The sequence below is a fragment of the Psittacula echo genome (genome assembly GCF_963264785.1).
Source record: "Psittacula echo genome assembly, chromosome: 3".
In the NCBI taxonomy this organism is placed as follows: Eukaryota; Metazoa; Chordata; class Aves; order Psittaciformes; family Psittacidae; genus Psittacula; species Psittacula echo.
In genome coordinates, this window is record NC_137736.1 from 112,002,620 (window position 1) to 112,022,456 (window position 19,837).

The following is a 19,837-nucleotide window of genomic DNA, read 5'->3' on the forward strand; positions in this document are numbered from 1 at the left end:
TGAATTAATTCAGGGAAGTCCTCTGGCCTCTGCCATGCAAGAGATCAGTCTGAATATCCTCAGTGTTCCTTTCTGCCTTGTATATCATCATTGCAGATGGAGTTTGGATATGATTTGATGTAGCAATTCTTGGATTAATTTACAGTTAACAGTAGCAATACTGGCATGTCACAATTTGATTTGCTCTTAGAAACATTGAGCTGATGTGACTATTCCTTTTGTAATGCATACCAAATATTAGTAAATCATTGTTATCAAAATGAATTGTAACATTTACTGGTTTAGGCAACAGTTGCTATTTTATATTTATATTAAGTCTTTCATTTTAAGTGGTCATGAAGCTTTAAAACCTCTCCAGTAAATGTCACTGGGTACCTGTGTGGCACAGACTTATATAGCTGTGGGGAAGGTCGTTATAAGCTATCTTTTAGCTCCCTGAACAGCAGAGTTATTCTTCTTGGGGATGTTATGTGTTTCATGCTACTAGGAAAAGGTTTAGCTGTTTTCCTCCATCCAGTCTTGCCCCTGGATGAAGAAAAGAGGTGGAAAAGTTTTCCTGCTCACCTCTCTCATGGGCAATGCATAGTCAGTAATGGGAGAAGTAGTACAGCAAACTACCCTTGTAGGCAGCTATGAACAGGTATCATATCTCTTATCTCGATTTTGGTTAGTCATGGCCATAGTTACAGAATTACATCTAGAGCAAAATGGCATTCACCACAGATGAAATACAGCAAACTGAGAAAATGAGCACAGTGGCTTTTGAACCGTGCACAGTGACATGCCGTCATAATTCTTGTCAGAAGTGAAGAAAGACTTTGTGACTCCTCAGGTTGGTTATCATACTGGCTGTGAGCACATTGCATAGAGCTCTGTTTATGACCAGTGTTTTAATCATAAATCCTATTTTTTGTCTGCACTTAATTTCTAAGACCTGATAGGAAATGGCGGTGAAAAGGGATATGAGTTTACGGGGTAAAATTGTTTCAAAACAGCTAGGCAGCTGATTTAGCTTTCAGAAGAGGGAGTTAACATGGAGTATTTTTTATGCTTTCATTCAGCACTCAGGAGAAGGGAGGCCTACAGATGATGTAAGCTCAGGGCTTGAGTTGCTTTTATGGTCTAACCTTGAGGTAACCAAAACGATTATTCCCTGGGTAAGGAGTGCAACATCTGTGTGTCAGGCAAAGACAGTCCTTGGAGGATTTCTCAGGTATGGTAAGCTCCAAAACTTCCTGAGAAGATAAAAAGCTATTCATTTACTCTCTGCTGTGGTACCAAGCATTGCTGCCTTCCACACTCATGCTGTAAAGGGAGAGCCAGAAGGGAGATTTAATTTAACGATCAAACATTTCTACCATTACCTATTTCATGTCAGAGGAGTTGCTGGTGGAGTGCTAATGTCCTGTGTGTAGAGAGTGGGGCTGAGGAAAATGCTGAATGGAGATGAGACATGGCAGCTTTATGGACCTCTTTGCTTAATGCCATTTGGATTTTCTTCATTGCTAGTGAGGGAAAAGGCATCTTTTCTGTATGTGAAGACTGGATTTTTCTGCCTGCTGATAACAGGAAAGCTGCTGAATCTCTTTTAGTAGCCCATAGAGCCTAAAGGACTTCAACACCCGCTGAGTCACTGAGAAGGAGGTTAGACATGATGGTTTCAATCATATGGTGTTTCCACTGTGTTTTCCAAGAGAACGTGTAACTTCCAATGCCTTTTAGCACATGAAACTTAGCTCTCACAGGGAAGAGAAGTATTTATCTAATACAGAATTAGAAAAACCCAGTAACTCTTTCTTATATTTTTGTTCATATAATTACAGAATGGTTTGGGTTGGAAGGGACCTTTAAAGTTCGTCTAGTCCTAGCCCCTTGCCACAGGCTGGGACACCTTCCACTAGACCAGGTTGCTCAAAACGCTGTCCAACCTGGCCTTGAACACTGCCAGGGATGGGGCAGCCACAACTTCTCTGGGCATCTTGTGCCAGTGCCTCACCACCCTCATTGGGAAAAATTCCTTTCTTATATCTAGTCTAAATCTACCCTCTTTTAGTTTAGAACCATTACTCCTCGTCCTATCTTTACAGGCCATGCTAAAAAGGGCCTAAAATTTTTCTATGAGTCCACTCATGCACTTGTTAAATGCATGCCTTTCTACACATTTGAATTCAAAAGGGGAGACATGTTCTTATAGTTTGGTATTAAAAAGAAATTTTTATTATTGTACAAACCTAGCACAGCCTACTGTACACTGCTTCATTCCTGCTGTCATCAAAACAGGTACCTCCTCCTGCAAACTCAGAAGCAAGAGTAGGTAGAAAGCTCACCTCCTGAACTACACAGTTCTGTACAGAATTTGTATAGCAGTAAGCAAAATCTGAGACTCTCAAAGATGATGGCAGTTTTAGAATGAAATTCCTCTAGTCTATTTCAGGGACATTTCGGATATTACTTCCCAAAACAATTAGATGTCCTTTCCAAAAAGTAGGGAAGTACCAAATATCTCTAAAATTTGAGTGTCTGCTGCTGCAGGCCTGATCAAAATATCCCTGTGGGCCTCTGGTGCAAAAGGAAGGCTTATAAATCCCAGTTGTGTACCTTTGTCTAACCTCTGGCACCAGAGCAAAATGGACATGTGAAAAACCTCAGATATTGTACAAACTAGTCTTTTTTAAAGAATGATGTTTTTGCCATAAGTGACGGAAAATTCAAAATAGAATTACATGGATTTCACATTTGCTTTATTTACCCAGAGATCTCACATTCAAAATAATAAGTATAGCCTTGGCAGTAGTAGTAAGGATAAAATAAAATAAGATAAAATAAAATAATCTAAGAGATTACTGGAGAGTCACAGCTTGTCACGAATGTAAGCCAAAATAAATCACATCTTTATAATATTCTGTCCTGGTTTTGGCTGGAATAAAGTTAATTTTCTTCCTAGTAGCTGGTGCAGTGCTGTGTTTTGGCTTTAGTCTGAGTTTGTTTGTTTTAGTTGTTACTAAATAATGCTTACCTGGATCAAGGACTTTTCAGTCTCATGCTCTGCCAGTGAGGTGGGGCATGGGAAGCTAGGAGGGAACAGAGACAGGACACCTGACCCAAACTAGCCAAAGGAGTATTCCATACCACAGCACATCATGCCCAGTATAGAAACTGGGGGAGTCACCTGGAAGGGCCAGATCACTGCTTGGGTCAGGCTGGGTATCAGTCATCGGGTGGTGAGCAATTGTGGTTGCTGTGCATCACTTGTGTTTTTTGGGCTTTATTTCTCTCTGGTTTTGTTATCTTTGTTTTAATAATAATTATAATATTTTATTTAATTTGTGAAACTGTTCTGATCTCAGCCCATGAGTTTTACCTTTTTCTGATTCTCTTCCCCATCCCACAAAGGGGTACGGGGACTGAGTGCATCACTGCGTGGTACTTAGTTGCTGGCTGGGGTTAAACCATGACATATTCTTTAGTACAAAATGCCCTAGGGAGCATACAAAGTTTAAAAGCCAAATGCCTTTTCCTGATGATAATTTCATCACAAAATAATAGCATTTTCTTGAAGACTATTTAAAAATAATTATTTTTAATAAATGAAATAATTGGTGGGTGATCATTTTTGAGAGCTAATAGTGAAGCAGCTCCTTTGTTACGCACAACTAGTCTTGTAAGCACTATTAATTATGTCACATTGCAAAATTCCTTCTATTTAAATGGTGAAGTAACATACAAGGAATTAAAAATACTTCATTTGAAAATGAATATCATTGAGGTGGACCTCTGGCAGGTAGAAGATGGAAGAGGAGTAAAACTGTAGAAAAATAGTGTGCTAAAATATCTGTTAATTAAACTGTACTATACTTCCCTAATCTTACAATTTGTATTATTCTTCCATAGCCCCAGACCATTCGGCAAACTCTTCAAAGGACACTGCAGTATTTTGAGCATCAAGTTATTGGGTAAGTGTTAATGTGAGGTAATGAAAGGCGTGTGACAGTGTTTTGCTCTGTACTTCACAATTCGCAGCCTTGCGTGCCAAGCTTTCTACTTTTCCTCTCAAATTCTCAGAGCATCAGAGCTCAATGTTTCCTATATGAGGAAAATAGGGAATCTTTTTGTAAAAGTATAAGATCTATACCAATTTGCTTTTCACATAGCCGGCTGAGAATGTTATTTATTCCGTGACCTGAGGATCCAAATCTTGAAAAATCCTGCATCAGTGCTTGTCACACACATACACTGTTGCATACTTCCAGGATTTTGCAGAAACAGGGCTTAAAGCCACCTCCTAAGAGTTCATTTAGAAAATTAATAGATGACTGAGGAATAAGAAGGTAATAGCAACTATCAGCATGAAAACCTAAGAAATTCCCTTACAGATTAAAATAATCTCCTTTCAACCTTTTACTTACCTGCACAATATTTTACTGTCACAGATAACTTGCTTTTCCTAACAGACAGAATAGAATGGCTGTATGTCTGTAGCCTCTCAATGACTGTGCCATATGACAAATGAAGAATGCTGCCCTCTGAATTTAATTACACAGATGTAAGGTTTTGTGGTTTGTTTGGGTTTTGGTATATTTTCCAAGCTACAATGAGGGTCTTTTTAGCATTTATGACACAGTTTCAGATCTCAGTGCACTGGAGGGAGTTGTCCTTTCTGGTTTCTTAATGTTTGGTTAAAATTCTCAGGGAGCCCTAGCATGGAGGTGACATCTGCAATATTAGCAGTCTGGTGGCACTTGGGGGCAGCAAGGGAGCCTGTCTCGGCAGGTAGCTGTGATGGGAGAAGGCAGAGGGAGAAGCCTTCTGGCTGCTAATTTTTTCAGTTGCTGAAAAAATTGCTTCAAGTGTCATATTCGGAGACTTCAGAGGATGATACAGTGCCTTGAGGGAAGCATGTGTGCAATAACAATGCGGCTTTTTATTTATGGCCACATGTGGCTTAGATTTACTTTTTTAAATGGACAAACTTTAAAACTGGGACACTGAAAACCTGGAATTCCTGTGATTTACAGTACACTAAGTTTTGTGAACATCAGTATGAGTTGGTTAAAGTAGCATCTGTCCCTAGTAGATGTCCTATATAATAAGATGAAAAAAGCTTTTTGGTTGATATAAAAGCACTCCTGACTCCTGCCCTGAGTGGTGCAGGGGGATGGGGCTTGTGGTCAGTTCATAAGAACTTCTCTCTGCTGCTCCAACCTCCTCATGCTGTTATAGAATAGAATAGTTTGGGTTGGAAAGGACCTTAAGATCATCCAGTTTCAACACCCCTGCCATGGGCAGGGACACCTCACACTAAACCATGTCTCCCAAGCCTCTGTCCAACCTGGCCTTGAACACCGCCAGGGATGGAGCATTTACAGCTTCTTTGGGCAACCCATTCCAGTGCCTCACGACGCTCACTGTAAAGAACCCCAGCCCCCTGATCATCCTTCTGGCCCTCCTCTGGACTTGTTCCAACAGTTCCATGTCCTTTTTATGTTGAGGACACCAGAACTGCACACAATACTCCAAGGGAGGTCTCATGAGAGCAGAGTAGAGGGGCAGGATCACCTCCTTCGACCTGCTGATCACGCTCCTTTTGATGCAGCCCAGGATACAGTTGGCTTTCTGGGCTGCGAGCGCACACTGAAGCCGGCTCATGTTCATTTTCTCATCGACCAACATCCCCAAGTCCTTCTCTGCAGGGCTGCTCTGAATCTCTTCTCTGCCCAACCTGTAGCTGTGCCTGGGATTGCTCCAACCTAGGTGAGGGACCTTGCACTTGGCATGGTTAAACTTCATAAGGTTGGCATCAGCCCACCTCACAAGCGTGTCAAGGTCCCTCTGGATGGCATCCCTTCCCTCCAGTGTATCAACTGAACCACACAGCTTGGTGTCATCGGCAAACTTGCTGAGGGCGCACTCAATCCCACTGTCCATGTCACCGACAAAGATGTTGAACAAGACCGGTTCCAACACCAATCCCTGAGGGACACCACTCGTTACTGGTCTCCAGCTGGATATTGAGCCATTGACCACAACTCTTTGCGTGCGGCCATCCAGCCAGTTCTTTATCCACCGAGTGGTCCATCTATCAAATTGATGTCTCTCCAATTTAGAGACAAATATGCTGTTCCCCTGCTCCAGCACAATCTTTTCAAAGGCTGTAGCTTCCTTCAGGGCACATCCACCTGCTCCACCGTGGATCTCTGTGTGCTGCAGCGGCACAGCCTACCTCACCATGGGCTACACCATGGGCTGCAGAGGAATCTCTGCTCCAGCGCCCAGAGCACCTCCTCCTTTCCTGAACTCACCTGGGTGTCTGCACGGATGTTTCTTTCACATCTCACACCTCCATGAAGTGTTTTGCCCTGTCTTCATTTTCCCAGAGGCAGCAGCTGGCACTGGCTGTGCTCAGCATGGGGTGGCCCATGGGTTTCCTTACAACGGCCCTTGTGGCCACTCTGCCAGCAGCCCGGGGAACACATAAGTGTTCATCAGATCTGTCCTGGTCAAGATATAACCACAGAGTCATAGAATCATGGGATTTTTTAGCTTGAAAATATCTTTGAGATCATTGAGTCCAATTGTTAATCCAGTACTGCCAAGTCAACCTCTAAACCATGTCCCAGAGTGCCACATCTACACATCTTTTGAATAAATCCAGGGATGGTGGCTCCACCACTTCTCTGGGCAGCGTGTTCCAGTGCTTGGCAACCCTTTCAGGGAAGAAATTTTTCCTAATATGCAATCTAAATTTTCCCTGGTGCAACTTGAGGATATTTCCTCTCTTCCTATCGCTTATTACTTGGGAGAAGAGACTGACCCCCACCTTGTTACAGCCTCCTTCCAGGTAGTTGTAGAAAGCTCAGCTGCTCCTCATGACATTTGTTCTCCAGACCCTCCACCAGCTTCACTTCCCTTCTCTGGACCACCTCCAGCACCTCAATGTCTTTCTTGTAGTGAAGAACCCAGAACTGAACACAGGATCTGAGGTGTGGTGAGGATGCTGTTGGCCTTCACTTGGGCACAAGCTGGCTCATGTTCTTCCAGCTGTTGACCAACACCCCCAGGTCCTTTTCCTCTGGGCAACTTTTCATTCACTCTTCCCCAAGCCTGTAGCATTGCATGGTCAATTGTTGTGACCCAAGTGCGGGACACAGCACTGAGCCTTGTTGAACCTCCAGATCAGAAGAGAGGAGTGGCTGTGGTGTCATTCACAGAGTCAGTGACACTGGCTGAAGAGACCATGCCTCTTGGCATGGTGGTGGGGTTGGGCCATGACTTTGGGCTCTCGGCCAGATTGGACAGTGTGTCAGGTATGTGGCCTGGCATCACTGAGGACTTGGAAAGCAGAACAGACCATGCAGCTCACTGCAAAGTGCACCAACTCTTACCACTGGGTTTTCTGTGTCTAATATGAGCCCACTCTTCCCAATATGCATTACTCCCCATGGAGAACCATTTTGCCTTTTGGGGGTAATGTGATGTTCAGCTCTGAAGCCTTTCTAGTCTTTTTCCACAGGTGCTGGCAACCCAGGTGCTGAGATTATGCAGACATTAACCAGATGAAGAGTCAAATCCTTAAAACTGCTATTCATGATTTAAGAAGTATAAACAAAGTATGAAAAAGTAACAGAAATGTTAATAAAATACTTATCAGTCAAGCTTTTCTCTGTATAATGAGCTAAATCAATTGTGTGTTTTGGCTAGTGCATTATCACTCTGGTGCAATATTTTCTTCACTTGTATTCCCTCTTCTCTCCTTATTATCATCTGCATAAAGCAGGTGATAATGATAACTAAACATAGTTTCAGCTTCTGTTCTGTTTCTGTTGAATTAAGGAAAAGCAATCCAGCAAAACCAAGTCAAATAGAATAATTTAGATGGCAGCTGCTTTCTTGCTGATTGGACCATTGCTCTGTGCCTTCCATCAGCGGTGGGATTCTTTTTAACTTTTTCTCAAGCAGACTATAACACAAACTTTATTCTTGATAGCATACTGAGTTGCAGCTTGATGTCCTTAATTCTGAGATCTTTTCAGAAGTTCATTTATGAAGAAAACTAAGTTTTATACTTGAAGTGCTAATCTAACGTGGTGTGGAGGATTTATTATTTTTATTAGATACTCACCACTGCCTCACATTTTGCTTAGAGTTTACTGTACAACTTTGTTAAACACAAAATCCTAGTCAGAATGATATATACAGGACAGACATGTATGCCCTTTGGCACTATTCTATTCTAATGTATTCATTCACATTACAGATGATATTCCAGATTCTAGTATAATACTAAGCTACTAATGCAGTGTCATCTATGTGTGATAATGCATGAATGGAAGGGAGGAAATTGAAGGGAGAAAAGGGAGGCGGAGAGAAAGGAAGCTGAAGTTATCCTTTACCACCACTTCTGAAAGACATTTGTTGACCTTGCATTTGTATAAGGAGATACTATAACTTTTTAACTTTTCACTAGTTACAGGGATGCAGAGAAGAACTTTCACAATATATCAAACAGATGCTCCTATACAGACTGCTCCGGCAATGAAGAAACTGAAGATGTCTCAGGAATTCTCCAGTGTACAGCAAATGTACTTGGTATGTGCTCTTTCAAGGGACTTTGTTTCCTTTAGCTGAAAGGAAAGTTTAGTGACTGTCCTAATGAACCAAGGAATTCTTGCTCCAACAAATGAAATTTAGGATGTAGGCAGCTACATAACTGTGCACTGTTACTACATTTGTCTACATATGTTTTGTGCCTTTGAGACAATCTGGCCTGATATTGCAGTGGAGATTTATTGTGCAATACAAAGTGATTAGAGAAGTTTCAAAGGCTTTGAGTCCAAATATACTTGCATCTGTGACAGACTTGCATCTGTGCAGGCCTTGGTCTTGGAATTATCTGAAGTGGTTTATAGGGGTGCCGCAGAACAAGAGATACTCTTATCATCTATGCTCCTGGTGGATAGAGGGTGTGAGAAACACAGAGCAGGATGTACCTGAGACATGAAATATTCTGGAAGCTTATATTCATGTTGAAGAATACTTGCTGCAATAAACTTTTAGAAATGTTGCATGTCAAAATGATGTCATTCACCATTGAAGTACAACTGTCTTAATAGGTATCAAAATGAGAGAGTTGTTTATTTGCAGCCATTCATATGATTTATCCAGCTTATTCTCCTTCCCAAGTGTTAGTAAGCTTTACTGCTTTTCAGTCAAACCTGTGTTGCTGATACGAATCTACCAAAAAAATACAAAAAAGGAAAATGCATAGCTTGACACTGAGAACTTAATTTTTGATTGGGGTTGTTTTAAGTATTTCATTTCTATGAAACTGATCATATACTTCGGTTTAGAGTAAACATTACACATTGAGCTTTAACCACTGGGCAATTGTCTATACTTTACAGCGAACTGTGCGGAGAAAAATCAGTAACTGTTTTCAAAGATAATTTTTTCAAAGGGGTAATTCCTGGTTTATTTGTGATAGTCATTTGCAGAATATCAAAGTTGATGTTACACAGCTCTGCTTCCAGGACTGTAACAATTGACAATAAGTCTTTAAGTAAGGTCTAAGATCTGAAGTGTTCTCATATATTAATTGTATGCAACTATGCCATCTACTAACAGGAAGGTCATACCAACATGGTCATGTGGGTTGATGTGTGTTTACCAGTATTATGTGTATTTGGGCTCAGTCCTGAAGTCAGGTAACCACAGATCAACTGCTTGCAGCACAGCGGCTGAACTAGCATAGCTGTGTGCCCACTGCTGTCTGGTGTCTGCTGCGGAGCCCTGTCATTTGCTGCCTGCTGCTTTCATAGAGTTTGCAAATGAAGAGTTGTTCCAGTTGTTTCTCTGTGGGAAAGGCCCTGAGTGTCCTGGTGGCCAGCAAATGGGACATGAGCCAGAGGTGAGTCCTGGTAGCAAAGATGGCAATGGCAGCCTGGGCTATATGGACAATGGCAGAGATACAGTTTGAAGGGATTCATTACCCACTTCTGCTCAGTACTTGATAGACCACGTCTCCATCCCTGGATGTGTTTAAAAAGAGATTGGATGTGATACTTGGTGATATGGTTTAGTCGAGGTGTAAGGCATGGGTTGGACTCGATGATCTTGAGGGTCCCTTCCAACCTGGTGATTCTGATTCTGATTCTGATTCTGATTCTGGATTACTGAATCTGATACTGAGAGCCCAAAAACCTTAGAGAAGTTGATAAACCAGAGGAAGTTCAGTTGAGACCACCAAGCTGGTAGGGACTAGTGTACCTGCCCTGTGAGGAGAGGCTGGAGGAGCTGGGCTTGTTCAGCTTGGAGCAGAAATGGTTTTGAAAAGACCTACGAGGACCCCAGTGCCTGTGGGGAAGTCCTCAAGGAGAGGGAGCAGCCCTAAGTTGAAACAGCAGACATTCAGACAGGGTCTTTTTTCCGATAAGGACAGTCAGGGAGATGCACAGTTTGCCCAGAGAAGCAACCTCTGCGTGATCTCTGTCCTTGGAGGTTTCTAACCCCAACTGGGTAAAGCCATGAACAACCTGGCCTGAACAACCAGGCAACTCAGCTTGAAAGCTTCTCTGGTTCTGGCCCAGCTAACATGAAGCAGCTGTTCATACCACAGTGACATTTTTTGCTAGTTGAGTACTGGGCTTTTCTTTCTAAACTTTTATATAGCACTTATAACACTTGGGGCTATATTTTTTGTAATGTTGAAACCCTCTTTGCTCTTCCATTTGAGGTTTTGGTAGACTGCTGAAGTTGGGGTGGAAGGCATGAATTATAGCATTCTGCTTCAATAAAAGTTTCCTTTCAGCTGGTAATATACAATATAAACGTGATATTTTTATGGAATTATGCAGTTAGAGAGACTTTCTTCAATAAGAGGCACGACTCTGATATCAGGTCTTGTATGATAATGAAACGTATGATTTACCTTCCATGCCAGGGGAATATGGTAAGGTGATATTCTTTGGTCTGGACTGTTGTATCCTGCTGACTTAAAAATCCTTCTAGAGGTATATGCATTGCGTGTCTGTCTTTTCTGTCTCGTACTGTTAAACAGATTTGGTACGCTCTGTGAAACAGCTCACATGTTCTAGTTGAGAGATCACTGTGTTTCACTGACATTCAAAATGCTTTGGGTTTTTTTTTTGGTGTCAGGTGCTGTGCTCTGCAAGATGCTAGGTGCTGTCAGGGAGGTTCTGGCTGCCTTTAACTGCTGCTGGGAAAGGACGATACTTGGCATTTGGCACATTTGGTCATGGAGAGAATTTAGAACAAATTAAATTGTCAATACACCCAGTATTAGTTGCCATATTTTTTGGCTTGCATTTTAAAATAATTGAATGCTAATGCTCAGAAGCAAATGCTATGATTGATAAGGCAGGTTTCACGAAAACAAAGACTTTTCATTTTATCATTTGCCTATTAATATTATTAAAAAAAATCAGCTATTCAGTACTTATTTCACCATGATACAAAATATGTGTCCTAGAGTTATGGATATTTTTTCATCTTCAGAGTGCTTTTAAGTCAGTGTGTTAGTCTTGGCCTCATAGCATGGCTGAGTAATGTACAGACTGCTTTTTCAGTGTTATCCATGCAGAGCATGTGTGTCAGCCAGACCAGACTGCTGGGATAGCAGTGTAGGGATAATGTCTGGAGGATCCTGTCTTGGGGAATTATTAAAGTCAACTTTGCTGAAAATAAGTTGGCAGAGACTTACCCTTGGGAAAGCTCACCTTTCCAACAATAAATTCTAACTCATAGCAAAAAAAAAAAAAAAAAAAAGAAAAGAAAAAGAAAATCAATGTGAGCAAAAGCAAAACACTGAGACAATTTAAAAGCAGTACTTTGTTCCTTCTCCTTATCTGGGAAAAGAGCATACAGGAATGAGCAGTAAAACCAGCTTCTTAATTTTAATTGCACCTCCTGTCACAACAGGTAAATAATTAACGGAGGCTGTGTAATTAATTCTCCCATACACAGCTATTTTTCTGGTTGTATAAGAGTTAATGGGAGCTGCTTCTGTGCAAGAAGGGTGTAACCAGTCAGCTGTGTACCCAGAGCAATTGACACCCCTAAGACAGGAGACAAGAATGAATCTGACTGTGATGGAGGCTAGAGAAACTGTTGAACCAAATCTGGCTCTCAGGTTTATTTATATGAATGGTACCAGGGACTAGCTGTCTGTGGCTGGAAGAAAGTGTTTTCTTAAAGGTGATTGGAAGCAACTTCCTGCTCTCTTACCTTAGATAATGCCAACATGATTCACCTCTCCTGACCCTCTTAACTGACTCTAAAATAGTCATTTGGCATTCCTTATTCATCTGAAGACAGCAAATGCTGAGATCATTAGTAAGCTTGGAAAATTGTGAGCAGATGCTTCACCGCATGGTTCTGATGCTTACACTGCTCACAGGAAAGTGCTGACTGCAAGCTGTACGCTGAGCTCAATGCATGTGATTTATCATGTATGAATACTGGAATTTTCCTCCTGTCAAGTCATCACTAAAGTGTGACACCATCTTCCTGAAGTGGGAGGACCTGATTCCCTTGTCTCCTTGCTGAGTTGCTCTGCTGAGTTGCTCCTGCTACAAGTCTAGACATCAGCAGAACTCTTCCTGCTTTGATTCACTGTAATTAAGGGAGTCACGTCCATCATGTTCACCTGCTGTAAACCATGTCTGATGCCAGATCAATAACACAGCTTTTCTTTGCAGTGACAGCTTCTGAGGCTGGAATATTTAATTTAACTTTGTATCCTTTCCAAAATAGTCCAGACAGCTTAATGATGGACTCAGTTTTCTTTAATTGGTGCATACACACATTTACAATGTCCTTCATAAGCTTATAGAATCATAGAATCATGGGATTTTTTTTAGTTTGGAAAGGATCTTTAAGATCATTGAGTCCAAGTGTTGATCCAGCAGTGCCAAGTCCACCACTAAACCGTGTCCCAAAGTGCCACTTCTACACATCTTTTGAATACCTCCAGGGATGGTTACTCAACCACTTCCCTGGGAAGCCTGTTCCAGTGCTTGAAAACCCTTTCAGTGAAGAAATTTTTCCTAATATGCAATCTAAATTTTCCCTGGTGAACTTGAGGATGTTTCCTCTCATCCTATCCCTTGTTACTTGGGCAAAAAGACTGACCCCTCACCTTGCTACAAACTCCTTTCAGGTAGTTTTAGAGAGTGATATGGTCCCCCTGAACCTCCTTTTCTCCAGGCAAAACAACCCCAGTTCTCTCAGCTGTTCCTCATCACACTTGTGCTCCAGACCCTTCACCAGCTTCATTGCCCTTCTCTGCACCCGCTTCAGCACTTCAATATCTTTCTTGGAGTGAGGGGCCCAGAAATGAACGCAGTATTCCATATGTTGCCTCACCAGTGCCTAGTAGAGGGAGACGATCACTTCCCTGGTCCTATCATCCAAAGGAAAAGCACATGAAATTATACTGAAGTTGGGAAAAATAGAAATCTGTTTCTACAGGGAGTCTTTATAAAGTTCCTAGTTGGAAATAAAGTATTTCGAAGACTAAATGCTGGCTGGTTTTATCCTTTTGGTACATATACTGCTTTTAGCTGGCTCACTAAGCTGTGTTCAGAGCAGATTGTTGGTGTTAGTTTGAACTGAATTTAGATATAATGATAAGAAAAAACATCCTATGATGAAGTATATTATGTTGGTGACTACCATATTTCTCCAAATAACTATAAATTTATAATGGGGTATGTTAGAGAGAAAGATAGCATCTGAAGAGACTTCTTATTTGACCTTGGGAAGTTTTTATTCTTTCTGTGCCTCAATTTCCTATCTGCATAATGGAGATAACATTTTTGGAGATAAAAGATTATTCTTAATCTTTTAAAACATGTTGGTTGTATTCAGATTTTGGCCTTCTTAAAAGGAAGGTGTTTTTGTACCGTTTGTATATTCAGCATTTTGAGCAATGACAGGAAAATCCTGTTTGGGACTGCTTTTGTCCCTATATTTTGAAATTATTTGACTTCAAGTAATATTAGAGTTAATTACAGCTAGTCAGAATAAAGGAGAAAATTTCCAGTTAGCTGCAAGTTGAAACTTTGGCAAGAGGAAAATAAGGATGCAAACTTTTTCTGTTAGTAATTCCTACTGTAAGGAATTTATTTTGTGACGTAAAGCCTTCATGACCTGTCTCCTGCTTATCTTTTGGTCAGATATTCAAGCAGGTCTGTGCTACTGAGCTTTATGGAACAATCTATTCCTTCATCTGCCATTGCTTCAAGTGCCCAGTTTCCATTTTCCAAACCCACTGATACATCTGATATATGAAATTTTGTTTTTCACGTCCCAAATGCACGAACTAGATAAAAACTGTACAGCCTTCACTTCCCCTTCTCCAAACATTCTTTAAAAACACAGCACACAATTTATGTATCCTTTGTGGACACGAAGTATTTTTCACTCTTACTTCAATCCTTCACAGAAAAAAAGAAAGGGAGTTTCATGAAGGGTGTTACCTGTTTTATCTTGCTAAGGAACTCTGTAATCTGTTATGACTTTAACAGTAAAACTAATGAAAAGTAACCTAAATTCATAAATGTCTATAAAAAGATCTGTTATGAAAAATTTGCAAAGCAGAGATAGGTGCTCATACGTAACCTTGAACCACATGGAAGAAATGTTTTCTTTGAAAGCTGACTTGAATATTAGACTACAATATCTAAATTTCATATACTGCAGCGCCATGCTATATATACTGCATAAATAACACTTGCAAAACCTTGGGCACACAGCCCAAAGTTACAAATGCACTTATACCAGATAGTTGTTTCAACAAGGAGGAGAAATAATTGCACCTATCTGACTTTCCATTGCTTAAGATACAGAAAAACATTATCTTCCATTTTTTTATTCAAGAAATTAACTTGTACAACTGAATTCATCTGTTATAAATATATTGGGTCCTAAAACCTTACTACACTTATCTCATTTTCCTTAAAAATGCACAGCATGCATCAGTGGCTAAGTCAGCTCAGATGTATTGTAAGAATTTTTTCTGTTAGGCTTTCTTAACTTACAGGTTAATAATAGTGCTAGTCCTCTTGATTTTGCTTCTGAGAGTGGTGTGAGGACTTCACTTCTTTGTCATTTCTAAGTGAATATCTTTCTTATCATCTTCCATTTGGAGGATGATATGGCGCAGTAGCGAGGATTCCTGAATATCCCGGTAAAAAGTTATGTGGAATCCCAGCCCAGAGCCCTGTCCCGTCAGGGAGATCAGTCATGTCTCTGAATTCAGCCTCCCCAAGACAATGAGGAGAAGGTGGAATCCATCGCTGGTGTAGAGGTTTAGAGACCTCTTGATCTGGGTGACATTTGCTTGTTACCACCAAAGAAGTTATGTGCTGTAGGCTACTTCATATAGAGCAAATTACTTCATGCCTAAATATATCTTGCAGGGCTGTTCCACAATTCTATGTCATGAAAGTAAGAAAATCTCAGCTTCTACCCATATTGTATAGTTAAAAAGGAATAAATTTGCAATCATTCTAGTAAGTATTAAATAGTAACACCACATACTACAATTTAAGAGGCACGATATATGTTGAAAAGGAGAAGCCAGGACAGATCTTAGACTACAATGAGATTAAACCAGGTGATACAACTGGAAAAGATGGACAAGGGTTTGGAACTCTGTTCAGCAAGTGTCTGAAACTCTACATAAATGCTTATATATTGAAGGTACGTAAATTACTATCACTTTCCTTTTCCTTTGAGCTAAGAACTGCAGATAGTCATTAGGATGCAACTAATTTAGGATACATGGCCTGATTTATAATTAAAGTTGTTGGTTTACAAATGGCATAAAAGGAAATGTTACATGGCCCAGAGGACTTGCAATACAAATGGATTTTAATAATACTTGAAACTCTATCCTGGGGAGTCTAAGCTATACACACAGGACTCCTATTATTTAGCAGATGTTACAGCGTACTGGCAATACAAGAGTAATCTAAACAAAATCACATAATTCATGTGATTTCAAATCTAAATTAGAAAAGGACAAATGTTTATACCAAGTGGCCTTTGACATCCACTCTTCTCATATTGGAGCTATTTATTGTTAGAAAGCAGGAACTACCAGTAGATAGTCATCAGTTTGAAGTTACAATGTACAATAACATCTTGTAGAAGTCTATTTATAAAGCAGTAGACATTCTGGTTGTGATTCATTGACTAAATGTAGGTGTTTGGCGTTATTTTAGGTGCTGTGGGGTATCTTGTGCGGCCTCTGTCAAACCTTCACAAATGTGCAGGTCTTCCTTATGTCCCATATCTTGGCAACTGTAGCTATCTGTTAGTCCTTTTGTAGATGTCTTGGATGCCTTACAAAGACTCAAGTAGGATTAGATTTTTATACTTAGCTGAATTGAGCCCTTTGTATATGTCAGGAATTATGAGAGATGATATTGTATTTCATGGGAAAGGTTTTTAAATTTCATTGCAATTTTATTCTTTCCAGAAAGTGAAGTTCTACCTCCAATGTCAGCTCAAAGACATATATGCTTATTTTAATACAAAAGCAAATGAAAAAACTCTGTTCTTATTGCTGTTTGATCTCTAGAGTGAACATGCAACAAAATGGGTCTGCCTTATTTTTAAGAATCACCAACCTAGTTATTGCAGTTTTCATTTAATAAACCCTATGCAAAACTGAGAAGTGAGGTTCCAGAAATGTGATGTGCAACATAAAATGATGATAGCCTTGCTTCAGACAGCTTGGCTTTGCCTGAAGAACTGGCTGCTATTGAAAGAGTTGAAAGGGTGTGTGTGTGTGTGAAAGAACATTGCCTTTTCTTAATATCTCAGCTGAGTTTCTTGTATCAGCAGTTTGGAATAGAATCTTTTACATGTATGCTGAGCACAAGTGATCAGGTCCTCACGAAGAGGTGGTAATTACAATGATATTTCCAAGCATCATTTGTTAGAGGAGACCCTCACTTTAATAAGGAAAGAAACCACCTCATTATAATTGGATAAAACAAGTACTATAGGTGAGCAAGTGTGAGGAATTCTTTTTAACAGTAATTCTCATGTTTATTTTATGGAATCTTGAAATATATGGAGTCCTTGTATGGCACTATAGGAGAGGCATAGTACAAATTTTACAGTTGTGTCAAAACCATATGTAAAGCTATAAAATAATGTTATTGTAAGTATATAAAAAACACTGAAAAGAGTAATACAAAAATGCTATCTATATTCCTATATCTACATAGGTTGCTATAAATTCACCATCATAATGAAGTAAGATCCAAGTCTTTTATACAGTAATTAGATACTGGTGCTAGGCTCACTTACAAACCAAATGATTCATCTAATGTACCTTCAGCATTAGCCTGTGCACATCAAAACCTTTTTTACTGAGAGAATAAACATTGCTTTCCCTACCATCTTAAACTATGCTTTGGAATTCTGAGCCGCCACCTGCCTTTCTGTCCAAAAGGCTGTGTAAGGAAAAGAGCTCATTCACGCCAAAAATCTGATAATCCAAAAACGTTTAAGAGATATTTGCTATAATTGAAGATGACAAATTCTGCTTCAGTCCACAGTATGAGTTCTGGAATTGCATATTGAATTGTCTCATCCCCTTAATGTTTGACATTTACAGACACTTAATGGGTATCCCAGGAAAAAAGGTATTTTTCTATGCCAAAGGAATCAGATGCTGACCACACTGCAATCATCTCCTCCATGATTTACTAGAAGGAAGAACTGGATAGCTTGTAACTGCTTCTGCATGCTCTGGAAGTTAATGGTTCACTTTGACGTTTTTATCACATATTTTATCTTCTGTTTGTTTCTGAAGATCCTGTGAATTGTGATTTTCTTTATGGGAACAGATTCCTATCTAATTTCTCCACTTAGTAATGTACAAAATTCTTAGAAATACTGTATTAGTTCCTTGACATTTTGTAGGGGATTCGCAGTTTACAGGAACTGCTGAAAAGATGAAGAAAGACCTTTTACTAGCATGTTATTACAGAATGAAGTCATCTATTTCTGCTCCAGTTCAGTGAAGTACTCAATTTGAGCTTATGCTTAACGACTTTGGTAATTTTGGGTCTGGCTCACAAGTATAGGATCTCTTTCTCTAAATGTCATTGAGACACATTTTCAGAGAATAATAACAGTCCTTACATAGCACTTTTGTCATAGATTCCAAACTGCTTTGTAGTGGAAGCCCATAGCAATATGTTCATTCTATGGTTGCTTTGCCTCAATGTCCTTCCACAATGTGCATATTTAATTTCTATCCAGTATGGGCTAGAATAAAAACAGCATTGTAGGGAAAAGCAACAAAAATAAACTACTATGGAAAAAACCCAAACTTATTAGAGTTAAGACATGTGATTTGTCCTCTCAAAGGAGTTGATTAAGTGGTAGGAACACAGTAGATCACTTTCCAAGAAGAAAGCAAATTGAGACTGACGAATTTTTAGAATTTCATTCAGTATATTAGTAAAAGGTCAGTAAATAGCAGAAGCTCAAAGTAACAAATTACTTCAGTTGGGCAACAGCAAAGAGTGTTGGGATAAATTTTGGTTTGTGTCAGTACCGTTTAATGAAGTGTCTTAGTGAAATTAGGGGCCTATAAGGATGCTGGGACTCTTCATTAGGGACTGTAGTGATAGAACAAGGGGTAATGGGTTAAAACTTAAACAGGGAAATTTAGATTGGATATAAGGAGGAAGTTCTTTACTGTAAGAGTGGTGAGGCACTGGAATGGGTTGCCCAAGGAAGTTGTGAATGCTCCACCCCTGGCAGTGTTCAAAGGCCAAGTTGGACAGAGCCTTGGGTGGCATGGTTTAGTGTGAGGTGTCCCTGCCCATGGCAGAGGAGTTGTAACTAGATGATCTTAAGATCCTTTCCAACCCTGACTGTTCTATGATGTTAAGATTCTATGAACTAAGGAGGACCTTTTCCTACTTACTGATTGCAAGTTAGTGCCCATTAGGAAGCCTGTCTATGGTTGTTGAGGTCACACGTGAGGAGCACATTGACCTCTGCATTTGGAAGTGCTGGGCACACATACAGATCTGAAATCCTATTTTTCTAATGGGCAACTGAATGAAAATTTTGATTACATGTCCACAGTGGGAAAAAAAGAATGGAAGTTCCAGCTTTTCAGAAAGGAATAGCAAATCATTGATTTGATTAAAGTTGACTCAAATTTTCAGTGAATTGGAATTATTTGGAATTATTGGAATTATTCAATTGGAATTATTCCACTGCAAAATCAAAATAACAAAAAAAGAAGTATGATGCAGAGAAAGAGACAAGATTGAAAAGATTAGACTGTTTATATATATGTATAACCTGAAGGCTATAAGAAGACCATTTTGAAGATGTTTTTGGTCTTTTCTCAAAAGAAAAAACCCAACGGAAATACTGAATATCTTGGAATTTGAAATAATACTGAATGTAATTTTTAATGATAGTAAATAGCCCATGGAGGTCTCCAGACGTAGTAAAGCATGCACTGCAGAGACAATGAATTCTGGGAATTTTTGTAACAAGCAGGTTTTTCTATATGTAGTAAAACTGTCTCCTGATCTGGCACTTCCATCCATTTCAGTGAATAAGCCAAACATTTACTGTAGCAGTTAGTGAGAAGCTTTCTCAAACCCATGTGTTTTTATGATTTTCCATCAGATTTTGCAAGTTTTCTAAAGCAGCTGGTACCAGTCACTGCTGAGACAAGATTTCAGAGCATTTGAATAGCAATGTAATGTAGTCTGACATTTTCTCTCCCTGTGATGATGATGGTCATTTCTGTTGTCTCTTGAAAGCTAAA

At 39.8% G+C, this 19,837-nt stretch overlaps 1 protein-coding gene across 1 annotated transcript in view; it reads left to right on the forward strand.

Moving 5' to 3' along the window:
* The window catches only part of GUCY1A2 (guanylate cyclase 1 soluble subunit alpha 2), a gene marked incomplete at both ends in the record, with an annotated part of 146,158 nt that overhangs the window by 10,145 nt on the left and 116,176 nt on the right, over positions 1–19,837 (forward strand). Inside the window, 2 exons of the mRNA XM_080613839.1 lie at positions 3,892–3,953; positions 8,465–8,586. Of these exons, the coding sequence (XP_080469965.1) occupies positions 3,892–3,953; positions 8,465–8,586 (184 nt within the window). The remainder of the gene's footprint in view (positions 1–3,891; positions 3,954–8,464; positions 8,587–19,837) is intronic.